The 21,978-nt window shown below is 38.2% G+C and overlaps 1 protein-coding gene across 9 annotated transcripts in view; it reads right to left on the bottom strand.

Annotated features, from left to right (window-relative positions):
* ZMYND11 (zinc finger MYND-type containing 11) overlaps positions 1–21,978 on the bottom strand; it is a 107,550-nt gene that overhangs the window by 61,318 nt on the left and 24,254 nt on the right. For 4 of the 9 annotated variants that reach the window (XM_040546102.1, XM_040546096.1, XM_040546101.1 and 1 more), the window contains exons 2-3: positions 15,319–15,399; positions 1,089–1,223 (exon numbers count right to left, since the gene is read on the bottom strand). The exons of 1 other annotated variant lie outside the window; for it this stretch is intronic. In XM_040546102.1, coding sequence (XP_040402036.1) covers positions 1,089–1,204 — 116 coding nt within the window. In that variant the 5' untranslated portion in view covers positions 1,205–1,223; positions 15,319–15,399. The remainder of the gene's footprint in view (positions 1–1,088; positions 1,224–15,318; positions 15,400–21,978) is intronic. 4 more of the 9 variants (XM_040546098.1, XM_040546103.1, XM_040546095.1 and 1 more) reach the window with 1 other exon arrangement.

The raw sequence follows: 21,978 nt of genomic DNA, 5'->3' as shown, positions 1-21,978 counted from the left end.
TTCACTTCATTAGTCACCTGCACTGTTTATATCTCCCCTTTGGTGGTCTCTGCCCTCACTATCAGTTCACATCGGTTCTAGCAACTGAAGAGCTGCCAACTGGTTAGTTTTGCTCTTTTAAATTATTCATATTGATTACTTGGACAAATGTGATGTGCATGTTGGCCTGGAAATGCAGACAAAGCAGAGAGGCACAAAACCTTCAGCTTTTATTACAGTGAGTAGTACAAGTTATTCAAAAAGCTATTTTAATATGTTAGACCTTTTTGAACATTGCAAGCTCAACAGAATAAACAATAAATATTTCACTGTATATATAGCACCTACTACATCATGAAGAATACTTTAATATTAACAATAGTATTAACTATAGATATAATACACCCATGTCCTCTTTAATAGCATCCTATGCCCATCTCAACTAATATGGCTTGTGCAACCAAGCAGTTTGACTTCCTATTTATCTTTGTTTTCCAGAAATGAGTTCTCCACTGCTCTCAATAAGTTCTTCTCCCAGTGTGTAACTCACGTCTGGGATTGTCCCAACCCAGGTGCAGCACCTTACACATAGACTGTTGAAACTCACTAGGCTCACATAGACCCACTTTTCTAACTTATTCAGATCCCTTTGGGTGGCACCCCTTACTTCTGTTGTATCAAGTGCACCACTCTGTATCAAGTGCACACTTTGCTTAGTGTTACCTGCAAATCTGCTGAGGGTGCACTTCATCCCATTGTCTGTGTCGTTGATAAAGACAGATAAAGACCAGTACTGGTCCCAAGACAGACCTCTTCTCTTTTGGCCAAGCTAGCAAGTAACTCTAACGCAATAAATTCAGTTCAAGTACTATAAAGATTGTATATTTCCTACAAACTCATATACAGAACAAATACAGGGTGAACAAAATCTCATCTCAATAGATTAAATCTCACTTTGGGATCTTTAGGTACTCTGTTATAATTAGTAACTCAGCAGTTCATGTAGCTTTTTCACAGTCTCTCATAATGTTTAATGTCTCTGTTTCTCAGGGCTTTTAATATCATCAACCTTTCCCCTCGTTAAGATTTTTTTTGAATGGATCACTTACTTTGTAATACGGTCAATGTTAGCAATTTGCTTCTGGTTCCGGATTATTTCTATAGCTGCCCAAAGATGCTGGATAGCCTTTGTATCTGCCTGTCGTCTCTTCGTTAAGCGTGCCATGACCTGTTTACTTGGTCAGCTGCAGCCAATAAATAAAAAAAAATACACCAAAAAGTTAATCATGAATTATGAAATGGATTACATGATCATCTTACAATAAATACAAGGAAAAAATTCTTAACAGCAATCCAATTTGTATACAGCATCATGTTTTCTTATGCTTAAAGAGCAGTAAAAAAGCAAAAAGGTAGTTTACCAGAATTCCCTCCATATCACATAATCTATACAAAAGACAAAAGGTAAGCAGTAAAAATTATTAAACCAATAGCAAATGACTTAACTTATCAAATTGGCTACGGAAAGTCACTTAGTTCACATTTCTACTCCCTAAAATTTGGTAAAAAGCATAAGCATAAATCACCCTAGTCTGAGGTGTTAACAAACTCCTGCATTGCTCTAAACCCTTAAAAAGGGCCAGTGGCACTTGACTTATATCATTCTGGGTAAGTATGACACAGAGAAAAAGCTGTACCCACTGTTTAGTTTGCATTATAGTTCTCAGATTTTTAATTTCAGATTTTTATCGCTTACAACAATTAAAAAAAAAATCCAGAAAAATGCAGAAAGTAGAAGTATATTTTCATGGAGGATAAATATAAAAAAAAAAAAATAGTTTGGAGCAATTCCATTTTCTGTAACATCCTAAAACCCAACCGGACCAAAGTTCTTCTGATGGCATTTAACCATCTAACCAACCCTGAATGGGAACATAATGAGCATCTGGCTTTGTTTACAAATTTTCCAAAAGCTCAAGGCAATAAGTACAGATAAGCCATAAATCGCCTACGGCTCTACAACAGGCAATAGACTCTCTTTTTAAAAGCTTAACGATGCATTTTGATCACTGAAGAACTTTCTTCCAGTGCCACCACTTTCTGAATGAAAAAATGACTGATTTATGACTGCTACCAAGATGTATAATTTATTCGAGAGCTCTGTCCTCAAAATGAACTCTGTGGTGAGCATGCGGATACTTGTAACTAGCAGAATATTAACTTCAGTAACCCAAAATAAGATAAAAATGCAAAAACATTACACCATCTGTGCAATGCTAAAGATGGGAATTTAAGTATTAAAAGTGTCCCTCCTCTCAAATTCACAAAAATTAAACAGATTTGAGTATTTCATCAGTTGCAGAAATGCAATTTAGAGGTCTACGGGACTAAGAGGGACTTGTCTAAGAGGACTGTCAAGCTTCAAGATCTGGTACTATCTCAGCAACACTCACACACTCTACAGGTATAATGAAATAAAGCACAGTATATTAGGGAGAATCAATGATTTAACAGCACTATTACATACTTCACTTCAAAAAAAAAAAAAAAGAAAGAAAGAAAAAAAGATCATGTGAAGTGATATGTATGTCCAGCTGCAATTGTATATGAGGCACCTCTGGCTCCTGGAGATACCAGAGAAGAGCTGAAGTGCACAGGGCTGTCACAGACACAGTGTGGTCTCATCAGCCCAACACTTCTACTTTAGAAATCTTTTCCCTCTGGGATTTGACGCAAGGGCAACTGGATGGACCTCCCAGAAAAGAAAGGCTAGGAATACATTTTTGAGGGAATGATAAGAGGGAATATGACAGAAATACAACAAAGAATGACAGCTAGTAGATACCATCACCTAAGAATGATTCAGAGAAAGTCTCTGTTGGGAATAGCAGGAAAAAAGATTCTGCATCCCCTTGAGCTCCTTTGTATTCATATTACAGAACATGAGGACACTGCAAGTTGAAAAAACCTCCTAATTTGTAAGAGAACCATATGATTAATTGTAGAATTTAATTCTTAAGGAAAATAGACCTGTAAAATACACAAAGAGGGTTTGATGCTAACAATAAAAAGGACAATCTTTACAGCCCTACTATCTTAAAGGAAGGATAAAACTCCTTGTTTAATGCAGAACTGACTAAAAATGAAACTGTTCTCTGTATTCTAGCTCTCTCCTAAATATCTGCTTTAACAGTTGGTAGCCAACATTGCAGTAGACAGGCTGGACATGGAGCCTTGTACACAGTACCATGTGAGGATCAAGGAGGAAAACACTCATCCTCCTCAACCCTGATAACAGTGTGAAACAACAGACCAGTTCTCAGTTTATTTTGTAACAAATGAAATGGTTCCTGTTATCCCAACTCTTTTAAAAATAACATTATTATTATTTATTTTTTCTGTCAGTCTGCCATATAGCTGCCCATGTGAGAGCAGTGCTCTGGCAGAAGGGCAAGGAGGTGGAACAAACCCCAACGATGCCTTGGCCTGAGGGTCACCAGTGCAGGGCTGGGAACCCACCCTCCATGCAGCCCCACATCTGAGCAAGAGCTGACCTTCGGGACTAGCAAACTCCCTCTTGTGTACCTAGGGCAAGAAAAGAAGCTTATGTCCTAGGGAGACATACAGGGAGAGCAAAGGATCGATGTAGCTGCAGGCTTCTGAGGCTGTGCAGTGGCAGATCTGCACCTAAGAGGGCTGCCCATGGGGGGCAGGAAGGCCTCTCCTTGAAAAGGCCCTACTGAGTTCTTCCTCTGCCTGTTGCTGAGGGAGGAGAACATTTTCCCACCATTTTTATTCTACCTTCTCCAGTGTCCCTTACATAATAAGTTGGATGGGTGCAAGAAAGCATTTACTTGGGATCAGGAGTACACTTTTGGAACAAATCTCCTGACCGCCCCTCTACCCACCCTTGTAACACTTTATGTGATCGGAGCATGTAAACACCATGTCCTTCTGCCAGGACACAGCAATCACCCATGTGATACAATAATTTTAGGAGCTATTCTACCTTCAAATAATACACGTTTCATTTTTATATCTCTGGTTTACTCTTTAAGGGCACTTTTGTTAAGAACTGAGTTGACACTCCACTAGTGTTGTAGAACATCAGAGGTTCTTACAAGAACATAAGAACAGTGGGTCTTGTACACCATGCTTATTAAAATATAAAAACAGGATGTGTGTTTGTTTGTTTGTTTTCCAAAAAGCCCAGACTATTAACATTATTTTCATCTTTTGATTGCATGGTATAAAAGAAATATAAAGAGCCTTTGGCATTAAAGAAAAAGATAAAAACATTGTGGCATATTTATTCCTGTTCATTGCATTGTCACCCTTCCCACATGGTAAAACTAACCAGAACAGTATACTCTCTGCATTTCTGCAAATATATTTAAGAAGTTTTCTATATTATTACAAAATCTGAAAAATAACCTTTATCAGACAGTTAATAGTTAATAAAATACTGCATAGCACTACCTCCAAGCAATAGAAAATGCTCGCAGTACTATAGTATGCACAACTTCCTCATACAAATAATAGTTTGAAGTTTAATGGGAGCCATATTAGATTCTTAAAACTATATTTATCACCCCTGATTATTTGCTTATGAGTGGGTGCACACATGTGAGACAACAAGCATAAACTCCAGTGCGTGTAAGTATGTATACAAATCTAAGGCTTAGAGGTTAAGTGCTGAAAGAGGCCGATTCATCTATGCAATGTTTTCAAGAAGTTTGAACTCCAAAGATTCTTTAAAACTACAAAAAAAGAAATGTACGTTTACAGAGAAATGCTTGAAGACGTTTCTCATCCCCCTCCTTCACTATAGCATTCATTTCAATATTTTGGAAAGAAAAACTAAAAACTGACGTAAACATTAATTTTCCAGTTGTGATTTGCCAGCCATCATGATTTTTTAGCTGTCCGTACAAATGTATTTGTTTCACGCCATTTCTGTCATGTTCTGCTAACAAGCTTACAGTAGGATACAGCTTTTTGGAAAAAGGTTGAAAACTAAAAGATTGCTAAAAATCTAAGAATTTACATCAGCAGGATGTGTCTCAGATTTTGCAGAAATCTATGGGACCCGGAAAATATAAGAAGTATTCTCCTTATAGAGGAAGTTTTGTGTGGCTGACATGCCAGCTTACACGCTTCAATCACACACTCACAACAGGGCCCGAAGCAAATCATTTTTCTCAGTTTCCAACTCTCCAACTGTTCCTTGGCGTAATCTGAGTAAGGTTTTACTATCTTTTAATTTCCTCTTGAATGTGCTAGTTCAAAAAGTATACCACTTTATTTTACACAACTTTAGTCAAGAGCTAAATGTCACCCACATTTCTTACTAACCAGGAAGGGTGAACAGGCAGGCTCAACAAACTGCTCTTTATCTTGTGAATACACACAGCATTGGTTACCTTCTCAAGCTCGGCAAAGCCCCTAGCAAAGCATGCATTGCCGTGCAGTGGCAAAGTTACAGCGGAGGCAAACCAGACTTAACTGTCAAAACAGCAGCGCTACTAGCTGTTAGAGACGCACTCGGCCAAATCAAATGCTCTACAGCCGTCTTGAAAGAGTAGTAGATATGGAAATCTGCACTGCAAGTCAAAACAAAATAAACAAAAATCACCTTGCACCATGTCTAGCGTTTTAGCGCAGGGAACTTCCTGACCCGCTGTTTGTGTCCAATTTAGCAGATACCATCAAGTACTATGTTTAGCTGGAAACTGTTCCTACTGACAGGAACAACTGAAAGATAGGTAAATCTTTAGCTTTAGCAGTTAAATACCATCACCCAAGCAAAATACTGTGCCTCTGAAAATTTTAACTAATGAATTGGACTTTGCACTGAAGCAGACGGCACTGCAGTTGGGTGCTGCCACTCTGATGGGAGCTGCTAATTAAGAGCTGACAAGTAGTAGCTTGTTAAATCTCCTGCTTGTACTTCACCGTAAGCAAGGCTACCTGTGGCGCTCGTCCCCTTCAGTGCAAAGTCAAACAGGTTAAACTTCATCCCTGCTATTAGCCACCATTTGGCTGAGATTTGGTATGCAGTTAATTGCAATGGAAAGACAATTTAAGGAGTTGATCCTTGCCATTGCTCAGCTGCTAGCTTCTGCCTTTCAGCACCGCATCCCTGGGGCTTGCTATTATTTCATCCTTGCTACATGGTGAAAAAATTTCAGGCTCAACAGAAGGAAGAAGCCAGGCTCAATCCTAGGTATTTGTGGCTTTCATGCTGTGAGACTGGCTGAGTTTGGGCAGTTAGGAAACTTGGACACAGACTTCACTAGATATTTATATGCACTTTATAATGCGATGTACTCTAGTATTTCTTACAGGCTAACTTTTTATAGTAAGTATAAAACCATATACATCAGTGGTACAAGTAGTTCCAAATGTTTAGTTCTTTGTTCTTGTATTAAATAGGAGTTTTCTATTACAGTCCAGATCACAAATTTGGGAGCTGATGTAGAGTTGGGGGTCAGTAGATTTTATACAGATCTTCATAGTACTCTGAAGTTCTGTGAGTTTATAGTTTACAATTAAAACTGCTGTTAAAACATATCTTTCATCACCAGTTTAGTGGGAGGGTAAACTCTTCAGTCTTTCCTCTCCTAGGACAACTGAGAGCAAATGTAATAACTACCCTATTTTAACATATGGAATGTGAATGTGAAAATGTTTTGACTGAGCAGCAGTGGAGGTCATGTATGTCGGGAAAAAAAGAGAAGATTTAATTGCAGGTCTGTCGTCTAAACCTAGTGATCCAAAAGCATGGTGAGTAGCTGCTGGGGTGAGAAGAAAGTTCTTGCAAGGGCAATGCCAGATTTTGCTTTATCATTTACTTGCCTTCCTGAGGGTGCAATATTACAAACATAGCCTAACGATTAGCTGGGCACCTAGTAGCAGAAGACCCTCTTTACAAAACTGGAGATAATCAGAAATAGAGATTTTGCATATGAATTCATTTGCAAATGTTTAAGAATAAGCAAGTGTTTTGGTATCATTAGATATTTATACTGGACTTAATCCCAATCCACTAAAATCAACAAATGCCTTTCTGCTGACTTTCCAGATTTTTGGAGTAAACTTTTAACTGCTGACTGCTCTTTTACATCCTCACAATGAAAAACTTAGGGAGGTGTTCAATGACATTAAAGAAGCTGAAAGATGTAACAAAGACTTGTGGCTGAAATAGGCAGAAATTTCTTTGTTAATTAAGCTATCTGTAGATAGAAAATTAGACTGTAAATTAATGAAAATTACTGAATTCTTCAGTGCTCTTTTTTGTAGTAAGAGACTAGTTTATGCCGTAATGCTGCCATTTTGGAAGTTATGAGACTAGGGAAGATTTTGGGATGTTCAATGCATATTGTTCCTCATGAAAATCTTTTCTTTTCACTGTTATATTAAAGTGCACGCAGTATATCCAAAAAAGATGTTTATTAGCATAATTATCCTAGCTATATCTCATGTGCAAGTGAAATAATTGTGCTGTTATGCACAGCCCTAACTTTTGCATTTCCTGATTGCTAAATTTGTAACCTTGACATCATACAACTTTTTGAGTGAGGTTTTGCATAGCTCCATAAAGTGCAGTACAGACAAAAAGCAGGACTACATGAGTACAGAACTGCACTGTTCTGCTTCTTTCTCTTTGCAATTTAATTTTTTTTAACTTCAGTATGCAGAACACAAGAAAGCCTTTGCTTTTACCTTGTGGCATTCCAAGATGGCAGTGAGCCACTGCAGAAAGCAGAGCCAAGGACACTACAGAATTAAAGGCCCCAAGAATACTTTCACTATACATATGTGTAAGCTCTATTTTAATCCCTGATACTGCATTTAGTTCATTTTTATTGTATTTCATTTCAAAATCATAGTGTCTTTCATTGAGGCTAAGGCATAGGATACTTGAATTTTTAAGCCCAGACATTCTGAACTGTCAGTGTTCAAAATAGTTGAACTCTTTCTTTTGAAACCAAACTTGGACTTTCTTGTTTACTTAATTCACTCTGCTAGAGAGAACTGGACAAAAATTGTGAAGTGGTGAGGCCTCCATCACACAACAAGAATTTCTAAGAAAGTGCAAGTGTAAGTCAGCGTAAACAGAGTATAACAAAACCTGAGGTGAAGCAGCAACGACAGCTGCTGAGAAAGAATAATAGCCATATACCCCAAATAAAGGCTGTCAAAGTCGTTTTGTTTGCTACCTAGTACAAATATATGTACAGGGCTAAAATGTAATCCTGTGTTCTGCTATCCCTCAAGCCAACCCCAGTCTGGAATTTCACACACAATAGCAAATGTCGTCCTAAAAACTCGAAGGAAACGACCCTTTGTTCCCATCTGGCAGAATTCACTGAATAAAACTTTATCTAGCAATGTAAGTTTGTAGAAGAGAAGAACACAACTGCCAAAGAATGCAATGCAGTCAAAGGTGCTGAAAGCAAAAAGTTTTCACTTACTAGCAATGTAGCTATCACCTTCCTTCAGTTTACTACTTTTTTTTTTTTTTTTTTTTTTGGAATGGTCATTATGTTTTTAGTCAGGTAATGCGCCCAGGCAAGCTGAAGCACATAACGTATTTTCTGTTAAACACTTGTCTCAATATAATTTTCATGTGCCCTGGTTCCACATTTGTCTTTTGAAATAAACGGTATTTTGCTTAATATTACAGACTATGATTTTGACTATTCTTTTTACAGCTAGTAACAAAATTAACAGCTAAATGTGAATATCAAGAGTAGAACCACAAAAGTTTTTGTTTGCATGAGAAAATACCACCCCTGAAAATGCATACACTGTTAACGTACTCAGCAAACTTCTGAATTAATGCAATTTCAATTAAAAAACAGTTTAGTGCGGTTTAGCTAAGGCTTGCTTAATGAAATTAAGCTACACTAAATAGTTTCCACGAAGGAACTTACACTAGTATAAATTCCTTTTAAAAATATGGCTCTTGTTAAAGTGATGCAACTTTCTCATGAAGATAAGCTTTAGCTGCCATGGTAACAAAGCCCTTATTTCCAGGATGATGATACACTGGTATGAACAGCCTTTACGTTGCACACTTAGAGACTGTTCTCCAGAAGACTACTCATCTTTGTTCACAGAAATCTTCTATACAAAAGGCAGTTCAACCCAACTAACTTCAACATCACTAAATAATAGATGGTTCATGCGAGGTGTGGATTATCATCCCACACGCTTCTTGTCCACTATCATGGCTGAAAAAATAATGAGTACTCTTCCAAATTATTTACTTGGGGAATAATCAAAGTAATGCTAGCACCCAAATCGCTATCAATGATGCTGTTTCTGTGAATGCAGGGAAGCATGGACACACAAGCAAATCACCTTGGCTTGATGTAAGAGGCTTGAACTAACACATCTTACCTTCCATTTGCCACTGACGACGAGCATGAAGAGGGTCAGTTACAAAAGATTAAGTGACACATGGGGGCAGGCAGGATCGTGTGTCTGAACCCACACTGCATGCTAATACAGGCTTTCTGCAGTTTAACTACACCCACTACCAAATCCCGTATTTTCAAGGCAGCCTAGAGCTAAAATATGGCAAGGTGCTCCAGGAGAATCCACAGAAGGAGTTAACGCTTAATGAGCAGAGCTACTTCCCCGTGTAGACAAGCCCTTAGTAAATAGATACTTCCTGTCCACTGGCTTGGCTGTAGCCAGCGGAGATGATTAATGCAGCTATGTGCATCCTGACAGGCTCTAATGCTCACTTGGTCATAAAAGGGGGAAAACCATGGCCAAAGAAGGCTGACAGTGAGAGCTGGAATTTTCTTTTGGATGATAAAACAGATGCTGCTTTGATTCTGCAACTCTTTCTGCTAAAACCGAGAGGTGGAAGACATCTCAGAAAATGCTCAGAAATGTAAATGAGAAGAGTAGCTCTTCCTCCAACAGCAATCTTTTGATCATCATCTTCCTTGCTGTTCTAAAAGCTAAGGAGCTTGGTTATTCTATAAGCTTCAGCTGAACTGATGCAACTCATTTCTCCCCTCAGTAAGTAAAGTATAATGAATAAGGTATGATGACATAAATAAATAAGTGATTTTTCATGGTATATTACCAGGAAATGTAATTCCACATAAGGTCAGTTTCACACTAAACAAGAAGAGAAAGAGACACATTTCCCAGGTCAAAGAATTAGGAATGTATGGAAAACAGCTAAATCACGAAAAAATGTAAATTCATTTCAGATTATGCAAGATATATGGTAAAATAAAGAGTGGATGTTGACTTTTTGCAGATGTAATGTGAGATTTCAAATTGCTGTTTTTTCTTCCCTACTCTTTCTCTGAACTACATGTAACTGACAGTATCTTTAAAGTACAAATTGTGATTCTGCTGCTAGAAGCATGACTTAAACCTCAGATGTTTGTAAAAACTATTCCTCCAGCAGGCTGCATTTTTATTGACAAAAGGCGGCTGAATCAATTTTTGTTGCTCCTTAACAAAAACCAAGACTGTCTGAACTTGTTTCTTTCCAAGCTATTCTCTGTGGCCTCTCCCTCTCCATAAATAAAAGCACAACTACGCAACTTCTAAAACTGTCCAGATATTGAATTATTTGAAAATCAGCATATTAGTCAGGTGCGAGCACTTTGCTCCAGAAGTCAGGCCATGAATAACATTTGCCCAGAAGAGACTCTCTCTTGTCAAAAGTCATCTCAGGTTGAGTTGATACTATATGAAGAAAACGAGTGCCATTCTGAACCAGCTAAAGTTTCCAAACTGAAGCTAATTCAAGCTCAAAACTTGGAAACCTGCTGAAATCTGCTCAGAACTTCCAGAGTTAAAATGCATTGATCTGTAATGCAGGTAAGATGAGCCAAAGATAAACAGTCCCAAAGCTTACAGGCTTTTACAGCTTTAATCAAAAGAAACTTTAAGGCAGGGAGAGGATCAAATTGTAAAATCTGGGCTTTAGATCCTGCTTCTGAAATTCAAGACGAATGTCAGAAATAATGGAACTGAAAGTTTCATGCAATGCTCCCCCCAGCTGTGGGACAGTTCATCGAAACAAGATCAACAGAAAGAATAATATATTGTACAACCGGAAGCCTTTCCCCAAGTTCCCAACTTGCTTGTTTTCTTCTATGTTTTTAAAGTGAATTTCCTATGTTGAACATACACATCTGGCTTAAAAGTATACTCCGAAGTACACTAACTGAATATGTTCTGTCCTTCCCATTACCCAAACTCACTAATTATATACATTTCAATTCAACTTTCCTCTCATCCTGCCCCAAACCAAGTCTGTCATCACTCCCTTGTGAAGCCTTTATCCCTATCCATTTCAAAGACCCATTTTGATTTTTTTTTCCATTGACATTTTGATTTTTTAAAAAAAACTCAAAAAATGAGTAATTTATTTTGTTTGCACGTACTTACTTCAGATTGCCCTCGATTTCCACCCCACTCCTCCCACCAGTCCCAAACGTTCATGTCTAGACAAGGACGAAGCTTGCCTTGAGGACAGTTTGCAGACATGTGAGAACAGTTTTCAATAAAAGTGATGTACTAAATAACAGGATTCATAAGTAAACAAATCCTTAAGTGGAAAACAGCTGAGTACAATAAGGACCTTTGTCTTTTTATCTTTGTTGCAGAAGTTGATAAACTGCAAGTGCAAAAATGACAAAAAGGAAGTTTTGAAAAACACAGACTTTATAAAGAGAAACTTAAAAGTCAAGAAATGATTTGAAGAAACAAAGATCTACCAAAGAAACTAGTCAGGTGATGAACACGTTGAACCTCTGATAATGCCAGCTTCTCAGCAAACCCAGATAACAGCTGACATCAAGAAAACTTTATCCTACCATTACAAGTTAGCATTTCCTTCTGACAAGTTGTTCAAAAGAGACAGAGTGAGGGCAGGAGGAATATATCCCTTCATTTTCTAACCAGCTGTTGGTGTGGCTGATGTTGGCAAATGGCCTTTTCTACTCTACAATTTTCCCCCCAGTACAGTACCTGCTATCTTAGACTACAATCCTGAATTTCTTTAGCAGTTTCTTTCAAAGATTTTGGTGGGAGAACTAGTGTGATCTCTCTTGATACATTTTCTACTACCTATGACTTTCAGATGCTTCCAACTCATATTTCTCATCTTCTCTTACCTGAAGCCAACTTATAACATGTGTCTTTATTTTTTAACGTAGAGAATTCTACTCAAGGCTCTTCCAGGACCACTTGTAGGTGAACTAAATTATGCACTTTTTTGTAACAGAAAATCCATTTCACTTCATCATGAGTCTTGCATTTTATATCTGCTCTGCATTACTTCCACAGGAAACTTATTACTTTGACCAATGGTTTGCTATTATATTCATATGCAAGTCCATGGTGTATGCTAGAGCTAGAGGCCAGAGAGACAAAAGTGCTCTGCAGGATTATGACACTTCTCACTTGCAAAATTATGTTCTCCCTCTCCTGTGGCAGGTGCACCTGAAACCTATTTCTCCAAGCACTGATGATGATGGCGATGATATAGAGCAGATTACAAAGGCCCTTTAGGGAGGAAATTACTTCCTGAACACTCAAGAGCTCTTCCTGCTATATCATTATGTAGGACTGAGGTTTATTAAAGGCAACAGGACCATACCGATCTCCTCTCAGCCACTTCCTTCGGGCACAGAAACATAGGATTAATAATTTTGTCAGCAGAAGTAAGGCTTCATTTTCAGATTATTTCAGTTATTCCTCTGCCAACATCTGGTTGGGCTGTGACTCTACTCCTTTAACCTCAAGGCAGATGAATGAGCTCTGACACAGAGACAACCCCACAGGAGGAGGAGGGAAATTGAGGAAAGTGCAGGAAAAGACTGAATAGCGTGCCGTTGCTGTGGCTACCAGCCGAAGTTAAAGCCCAGCACAATTAGCTAATTCTACCATCAATCTAACATAAATTTCAGAAAGTATCACTCATGAAATAGCAGTCCTATTCTGATTTCTGTGAAAATCTTTTCTGCATAACACAAAGAAAAAATTGCAAGAGGATTGTAATGTTACGGTGTTATAATGCAGGGCAAGTCTTCCAACCGGCATCCTGTTTTGTCATGGGGACATCTGGGCAGAAGATACAGAGTCTGCTGTGCCGCTGAAGCACCTGCCCATACCTGCTCTAGCTGTGATGCCCAATGCTGAAAGGGGTGTTTAACTCCCAGCTACTTCACCAAGCAATAGAAAGGACCTGACGTGCAGCCTGACACTTCATGACCTTCTTCAGCTATTCCCTATCCTACAGAACTGAGCCGAAAGTGGAATGGGAAGGTTCATTTGTTCATGGCTGCGTTTTTGAAGCTGGATTACCAGATTGCTTTAATTCAGACAGTTACTCCTTAGAAAAGCAGTTATTTTCTTGGAGGGATGTAACTTTTATTCTCACATAAGTCAAATATGTTAATAAAGAAAAACAAGTATAAATTTGGGCAGACTTCATAACAATAGTGATTTCCTTACAGACTTACGCACATGTTTCTTTTTGATATGCTTACCCGCCATGATTAATTCTAAAGGGGTTTAGAAACAGGGGCTGAGCACACTATTTCTTTTGTTGCCCATTTCATAAAGGTGTAAATTAATTGTTCATTTCACTTTCTAGAGTATGACCTAAAGCGAGACTCTGAGAGCTTCTTTTACTCTTAGGAGCCAAGTTTAATTGTTTTCAGTGGTAATGAGGCCCCAGTAGGAATGCATCATCTAAGTGACCAGTGCCTTTTTCTACCATACACCATGAAATCTGAGAAGTTTTCAGCTGTTTTCACCTCCACTAACAAAGACAGAGTGGATCTCATTGAGTGATGACATATGCTGAAGGAAAGAAGTAGAGAAACCTAAACTGGTCATTTTAAAGTGAAGAATGACTTGTAGTAATGTTTTTAGCCGTTTCAGGCCTATTCTTTCCATGCACCTCCTCTCTGTTAAAGACTGTCTGCTGTTCTATTTTAAGACATGAGATTTCCTACCAAAAGTGACTGTGGGTTTAAAACCTTCGCCAAGCTCCAACAACAGAAAAACCTCCTTTTGGGGCAGACTTTTCAGGCAACGTTTGCCTGAGGCTGCTGTCACCACAGCAGTCGCACTCGGTTCAAAGCACCACTTCAAACTGACCACAAGGAACTTTACTGTGAGTCTAGCAGCGTGGCTGTTACAAGGGACAACGTCCTGTCCTCTTTAGAGTTCATGCTACTTCTGCAGCCTTCGGGCGTAACTGTTTCAGAGTGCTACAGAAGCCACTGACATTCATGTCAGTCTCTGGATTGCAGCTTCTGAGTTTATGACAGATGGGAAACCAACAGAGGAGTTAAAATCCTGTGAATCCACACACAGCTTATAGCCAGTAGCCATCTGGCTGGGGATCTACATAATACCACAAGAGGATGACAAAAAAAAAAAAAAAAAGGCATTTACATTTGCACTTCCATTTTTCTTCCCCTTCTTTGTGCTTCCTGTTTTGAATAGATTTCATGACTGCATTATGAACGGTCTTTCAACAATTATATGGGTCTTTCAACTATTTCATATAGGCAAAACAACTAAAATACTTTCTCACTAGCACTTTTCACATTGAAAAATACATTAAGGATTAGGCAAAAAGTCCACCACATAACAGCATAAAACATTTGTCTCTTCTAGGTAACGGCCAAACAGATAGCATTTAACAAAAGCACAAGCATTTGAGGAAAGAGCACCAGAATGGAAAGCACCAAGAAACCTTATTCAGCAGCGCTGTCAGTTGCTCTATAAAAATAATTCAAGGCAGAAGTTGTAATGCAGGGCCCCTAAAGTATAATTACTTAGGAAAAAATGTGGCCAGAAGTTACCTAACCTGTTCAGAGAAGAAAGCCGTGATTTATCCCAAAACGCGCTGGGAAGGCTGCAAATCTGGTTTTCAAAGGTAAAAGCATAAACTTCACTAAAACTTACTTTTGCATGGCAATGTCTCCTAGCTAGAAACAGGAAATACTGAAATACACGAACATGAAAGAAAAAAGCACACACTTATTTTCTCCCCTCAACCTGCTGCAATGCTCAGAGGGGTGTTTTCAACCTACAACTGGGTGTTTGTTGGGGCTTCAGTTTTCTGAAAAGAAAAGCTTTCTGTAGTAAAGAAAGAGGAGAGCTGTTAGAGCAAGAAATCTTTTCCCTGTGTTCGATGTTGCAAAAGCGAGCACATATTAAGCAACTCAAGAACAGGAAATAATGCTGACAAACAAACTGATATTCTTTCCATAGCTTGATCGCTCAAAAGGAGGACATTTGAAACTTCATCTCCCCAAATCAAGAAATGTTTACTTTTGGAAAGGCTGCTGAATGCTTGTGTATTCCTCCTAGTCCGAATGTTTTATGATCCTTCCAGTGAAGCAGATAGTCACACTAGAATAGAAAAGAACATCGAGTTGAAATTCTTCTAATAAAGCTCTTTCCTTAGAAAAATCCAATTTTATTGGTAGCAAAACGGTTGTGGAAATACACCAGTCCTATCTGATATGTACTTGGGAATCTCTCTTACATCTCTTCACCCGACCTGGAGTCTCCAGCACCATAGGCATAGCTGTAGAAGCAGAGTTATAAAGGCAGTGTCCATCTGTCTCTTGTCCTATAGCAAATCTGTTATTTTCTAATGTAACCTCCAACATGAGAGAGAGGTTGGGGGAAGAAAAAAAAAAACTGATTAAATGCAGACATCTATTTCTGAGCTAATCACTCCATGCTCCCTTCACACTTGATGTGATCTACTCAGTGCGACAATTCATCTTGTTGTGGAGCAGACATCGCAAATAGGTCAGATGAATTAAGCCCTGAAATTAACCATTTCTCTCCACGGAAGATAAAGTGAGCTTAGGATGTCCAATTCATACGTTTGGAGTTAAATCACACACGCTCCACTCAGAAAGGCCATCCTTTTTCACCAGCAATTATGCTTACCTGGTTTAAAGTCCTGCTTGAAACTGAATTTCTTCCATCTCAGCTAAGGGCTCTAGCCACCATATTATTGCTTTTTTTTCCTGCTACTTTGCCTTTTTTGGATGAAAAATTTCATCGATACGTTTTCAGTTTCCATATGGACATCTTTGAATAGCTGAAGATGTCTTATTTACCCCATCTGTTTAAGGTCGAGAAATGCAGTTGTGTTTTTCATTGAGAAAGGCTTAAATAACTGCATATTTTTCCTCAGAAATAAAAAATAAACAGAGACATTTCAATTATAACCCTAGTAATATCATTACAATTCTAGTAAAATGGCAACTGATTAATGGCAACGTCTGATATATATTCTAATTTTCAATTTGAATAATGTATATTTTGAATTAATTGTTTCCTGACAGATTGAGTTTTTAATTAAGGAAAAATTGCAGTGTAAGAGATTTTTTTCATTTTTCTTTCAAGAAGTGTAATTTTATAAATGCAGCTATCTAGCCAGGCAAAATGAAACCGTGAAAGCGTAACTGCAGAATTTTCTTCAGTGTTTTATGATAATACCTTGATCAAGTTGAAGCTAAGCTAAGGAAGAAAACAAATATCCGTACCGACTTTAGGAGGGTAGCTTTTGCTAACTTTATCTTGTGGGTCACAAGGCTTTCTGTTGATTTCAGATCAGTAGTCCCTACGTTTAAAATAAAAGTACAAATTTTTCATCCCTTTTTCTAATTTTTTGGACTTTGACCTAAATACTGCATCACTGCTGGAAGTGCAATCTCATCTTCCTGACTTTCTCAGCATGCAGCTAATCAAATTTATTCAGTTAGTCCGAGCTTGATTTCTACATGCACTTCCCATGACTACTTCTGAACAGTTTAAGTACAATAAAATGAAGCTGCAAACATGTAAGTAATGGAAATTTTTCATATTGATGTCTCTGTCTTTATCAATTTGAAATAAACGCCTCCCGTTATTCACCAGGGTTCCCTCGGTTTGACCTTGACTTTTATGGAGCTCGCAGAAAGTTATAAAATGGGACGTAAAATTAATCAGGAAAATGTTGAAAGCCCAGGTAGAGCCTCCCCGCCAGCAGGAGCTGTAGGGGAAGCTTTGCTACAGGAGTGAGCAGCGCACCAAGGAGCAGCCCTGCCCCAGGCAGCCACCCTGGTCCCTTCAGGGACTCCTGTTTACAGGGTGCTGGAAAAGCCGTTCAAGTCATTTTGGATCAATCTAGCACTGTAATTCAAGCCTTCAGCCTTGGAAGCTGCCTTTGTCTCTTTCTATGAGTTATTTAGAGGAAACAGCATGCTGTTCTACCTGTTAAAACATGTTACTTTTCCAGCATGCTAAATAAAAAAAAATAAAATATCTGAATTCCCACCCATAGGTTTCACTTGCAAATGATGAGCTCAAGTTTGATACAACTCTGTATGCTCCTCATACTGTATTTTTTGAAAATATTTTAACTTCAGTAGATGCTATTTAGAGCAAACTTCAGAAATAAAAGAGCAAAAATTAGAAATAAAAAATACCTCCATTTTTATTTCAAAAGAAATTGTCTACTCCCATGCCTTCAGTTCTTATCTTACTACTGCATATAAATTGAGTGGTCTTTTTAAATTCAACTGATTCACAAAATACAGAGTTGAATTAAATCCCGAAGTAGCATGTTAAAACAGCTCAAGTTCACTTGGATTTGCTGGTGGATCAGGCAACTTTGTGCTTTTGCAGCCAGCACCACCACATTTCTGGGTTCTTTTGTTTCAAGCCCATGCTGGTGTCACTCACCAGCATGGCCAAGAAAAGCAGGGCCACGCTCGGTGGAAGTGTTTGATACGATACGATGAAGCACAGAAGGCTGTATCCTCTCCCTAACGATGGCTAGCAGCAATGCTTCAAAGAAATTAGACACTACAAATACCCATGATGAACCTTGCTAATTGCAGAAGGCTTTGCAGGTGACAGAGAGAAATGAGGGCTTTCTAGATGCTCACAGGTAATGTGCTTATGTCTTAAATCACGAGATTTGATTACCCGTCTCTAAGCATGCCTTGCTGCCACTGGTATTAGCCTTTATATTATGAAGCCCTTTGTGAAAATTGAACCACTATATTTAACTGGATGACCTCCACAGCAAAGTCTACAGGCCAAATGCACGCTGTCTGAGAACAATATTTTTACCTTATAAAATTACAAGCTGCTCTTAAATAGCTGATTTCTTGATACTATTTTATGAAGCTGGAAAAGGAGGAGAACAACACAACCTGATCATTTCACCTCACATTCCATATTACTATGTATCTCAAAACATTTTTTTTTTTTTAACTATTTCATTTCTAAAATGAAGAGAGAAATACATCTCCCCCCCCGTCATAGCACAGACAGGACCTGTTACTTTTCTCTATACCATTTAGCAGCCCTAATACGAATACAATTTTAAAAGTTTAGATTTTATAGGCCCAAACCATTAGCTCTTTGTCTCTTCTTCAGTTTTTGGGCCGTCCCTTACGCTCGCCAGCTGCAGCCAGACAACTTCCTGATACACCGCTTTAATCCAAACCCTGCCAGTAGGACTGCACAGGAATGAAAAGCAGTTCCAGAGATCCTTTTCCCTTCAGCTATTCCCTTAAAGAGTTATGGATTTTTCCTTACTCTTTGAAGACATCTGTGTGAAATTACCCACACAACAGTAATCCTAACAAAAACCAAGGTTTATTAAAACAAAGAGAAGCTGGAATTAAAACAAAATAAATTGTTTGCTTAACATAGCTGAATTTACAATTCTCCTAAGTTAAATTAGATAAGGCATAAACCAGATAAGCTTAACTTCAGATAAAAAAGAAAAAAATGAATCTTGTAGTTTATCCTTTGAAATGAAATATCTTTTCTGACCACACCAGTCAGCCTGTCAGTGCTGCTTGCTGCTTAGAGACCAACAATTCCCCCTTTTGTCTCGCACAGATATGCCTAATAAACCCCGTTTCAGGTTTCCTAAACACTTCTCCGAAGACAAAAAATGGGCTTTGGTAAACAGTTACAGTCTTCGTCTCCGAGGAGTTACACCACCAAGGAAACGAAAAACCTTAATTATGATTTACGGCTGCCTTTCCAAGGTTTATGACCCAGCTCAAATATTACCTTTTGCTAACCATCTTGGCTGGCTGTATCTAGTTTTTGGCTAGACCCATGGGCAAACCTCACCTACAGCAGTTGCTTTTCCTTTCTACTTGTCACAAGCTATGAATTACAGACGAGGGCTAAGGCCCTCTGTTACAATCAGCTACGACTCGAAACAAGTCCAATGGACCTTTAAAAAAAAAAATCAGTCTTGGCTGATGTCTCAAATGACAGATTGTTCTTTCTTCCTGCCTTTATAGGCTTTAGGACTCATATATACCCAGCTTTTGCTTCAGCACGCTGTGTCATTTAGCGGGTGGTATTTCCTTGAGATGAGAAGAGCACTGCTCTTGGAAAGCTGAAACAAAAACTGATCTGTGATAGAAACTTTCACCACTGTGGAAGCATAATGACAACAGCAGGCTTGTTCCTTCTCATATGCAAACATGGATGCAGTCATGCTAACAAAAAAAAAAAAAAAAAAGGCTTAAATAAGCAGAGCTTCTTTTTGTTGAGCAAATAAAAATCACTGACCACACCAGCACCCTGCAAAGTTAACTTGGTGTAACTTTTCTAGACCATGCTTAGCCCTTTATTCTTCAGCCTCTCCAATGAATATGAAAGCAGAGGAAAAAAAAACAAACCCAGACAAGAAACCCTGAAGGCACAAAAATAATGGAGGTATTATTACAGATCTACCAAACAATATCCATATAGGCTTGTCTGATGTGATACAATCCAGTGCTAAGCCAGGATTACAGTAGGCAGGTAAGAAGAAGAAACAGCCATAACTCAAAAGCACATTCCTATAGGAGAGGGTGAGATTGTGGCTCTCCGAGCAGGAACTACGTCACTTGTCATTTTTTGCTGCTACAGGATGCTTGGAAGAAACACTTGAGCAGCAGGAATTCAGGGTGCGGCTGCACTGGGCTCCCTAAAGACAAAAGCAAATGAACTGTGATCCAAGATCTGTTCAACAGAATGTTATAGTCATTTAGAGATCTTTCTTTGGTTGGTTGGTTTTGATTATGAAGTTGTCCATGGGACAGTCCTTCCAAGCTCGAGATCAAGTTAATTTCATTCATTACAGCAGCACACAGAGCTACTCAAACATTCAATTAAAATAATCTTGCAGAACTGCATTTAAATTGTACCAGCACTCTGATGAACTCCAAAGCAAAACATAAAATAAAGGTCAAACTGTAGAGAACACTACGGAGCAAGTTAATACCCATGAAAAATGAGCACAAGAAAAACAAAACTATTCCCCAGTGAAAAATGGTAGCAGTGGATGTGAGGAGGGACGTTATTCCTCTCCTTTATTGCTCCTCATTGAACAGAAGAAAAGCCAGAGAAGAGGAACTTCAACATTTGTATCGGGAAAAGGAAAAGACAACTCTAGTTTAACATGTAACAAGGAAAGAAAGAAAGTTAGAAAAGAAGGTGCATGAAGAAAACAGGCCCTCACTGCTTGCACATCTCTTCTCAAGCCACAGGACACAAGAATATAGCTATAGCTGATTTTACTGTTTTTTAGTTTGGTCAACAGTTTCTTATGAGAAAATCATTTTGTAATTGACTCAAGGCCAGGATTACTTCTTAAAAACAACCAGAAAAAAAAATCTTAAAGCTTTAGTAATCTCTCTCTTAATCCTCTCTGTACATATCATTGGAAAAGACTTCAAAAACTGATTAATCCAAAGATAATTATACTCAACTGTTCTCCGAAAAAATGTATTGGAACTCTGCTAATATACAGTGTTTTCCTTAAAGGAATAAACTATTTAAAGATTCTTTCAAAATTATTTCAGATGTACATATTGATAATATGTATAAAAGTTAATGAAACTGACCTAAAGATCTCTAGCAGATTCCTTTCAAAACAAAGGTTTTCTTAATTCTATAGGGTTTCTGCACACATCTGAGATGAGTCCAAGATTTTACCAATATGTTCAATTATTTTTAAAGGTATAAAATGTTTATATAACATGCCTCTGCCTGTGAGGAGAGGGGAGAGGCCCTCATTGTTTTTACAGGGAAAAATGTAATATATTACCCATAAATTAGCATGATACTTTGAATAGCATCCATGAAAAATCAAATTTGATACAAAATTTTAATTATTCAGCAATATATTAATTTTAGCGTCTGACCTTCTGGCTACCACTGCAGCAGAATACAATTAACACTCTTCTGAGGTTCCCACAATGTATATTCAAGTAGTTTTTTTATGACTAAGTGCTACATGAAACGATACAAGGGAATCCTTTGAAGTACTGTACAGTAACACTGGAAAACTGCATCTGGTGTATTTGCACACAAATATTCTGCATACACAGTGCTGAGCTAAACACAGCACGAAGGTAAATTTCCTCTACAGGTGGTGAATTTGGACAAGCATTATTGTCCCTACATTAAAATATGACAGAATGGCAGAAGTCTGCTAACAAGGTAATGGTTTATCACAAGGCTTGTCTTCACTGAAGACAGAGAATATTTTAAAAACTCATTACAATTCTAGTGTCAGAAAGGTAAACACAGTTTTGATAGTTATTCCCTATTAGAGGTGGATCCTAGTGCAGCGGGAGTTAAGGCCACATTTCAGGGGTATGAAGGTACGTCATACAAATGCTGCTAAACATGCTGAGATTTAAAATAAAAAATAAAATTAATTCAATGACTGAATTAACTGATTGCCAAATAGCCAACACAAAGCGACTAACAACTGCGTACGTGCATCTACATTCTGTACAAGCATTTATGGATTGCTGTAGGACAACCAACAGATGTACAACTCAGAATAAATATTTGTAGAGCTTCTGGCTGAGCATTTGCAATCGTTTACCTGAATTAAAACAGGACCCTTTAAGATTTGGATTCTCAAGGTGTGATTTTTCCCATTCCTTCTTTTACTTC

Source organism: Cygnus olor, chromosome 2, assembly GCF_009769625.2.
Source record: "Cygnus olor isolate bCygOlo1 chromosome 2, bCygOlo1.pri.v2, whole genome shotgun sequence".
Classification (NCBI taxonomy): Eukaryota; Metazoa; Chordata; class Aves; order Anseriformes; family Anatidae; genus Cygnus; species Cygnus olor.
Note: the sequence above shows the minus strand (reverse complement) of the source record. Positions and strands in the feature narration are given on the sequence as shown.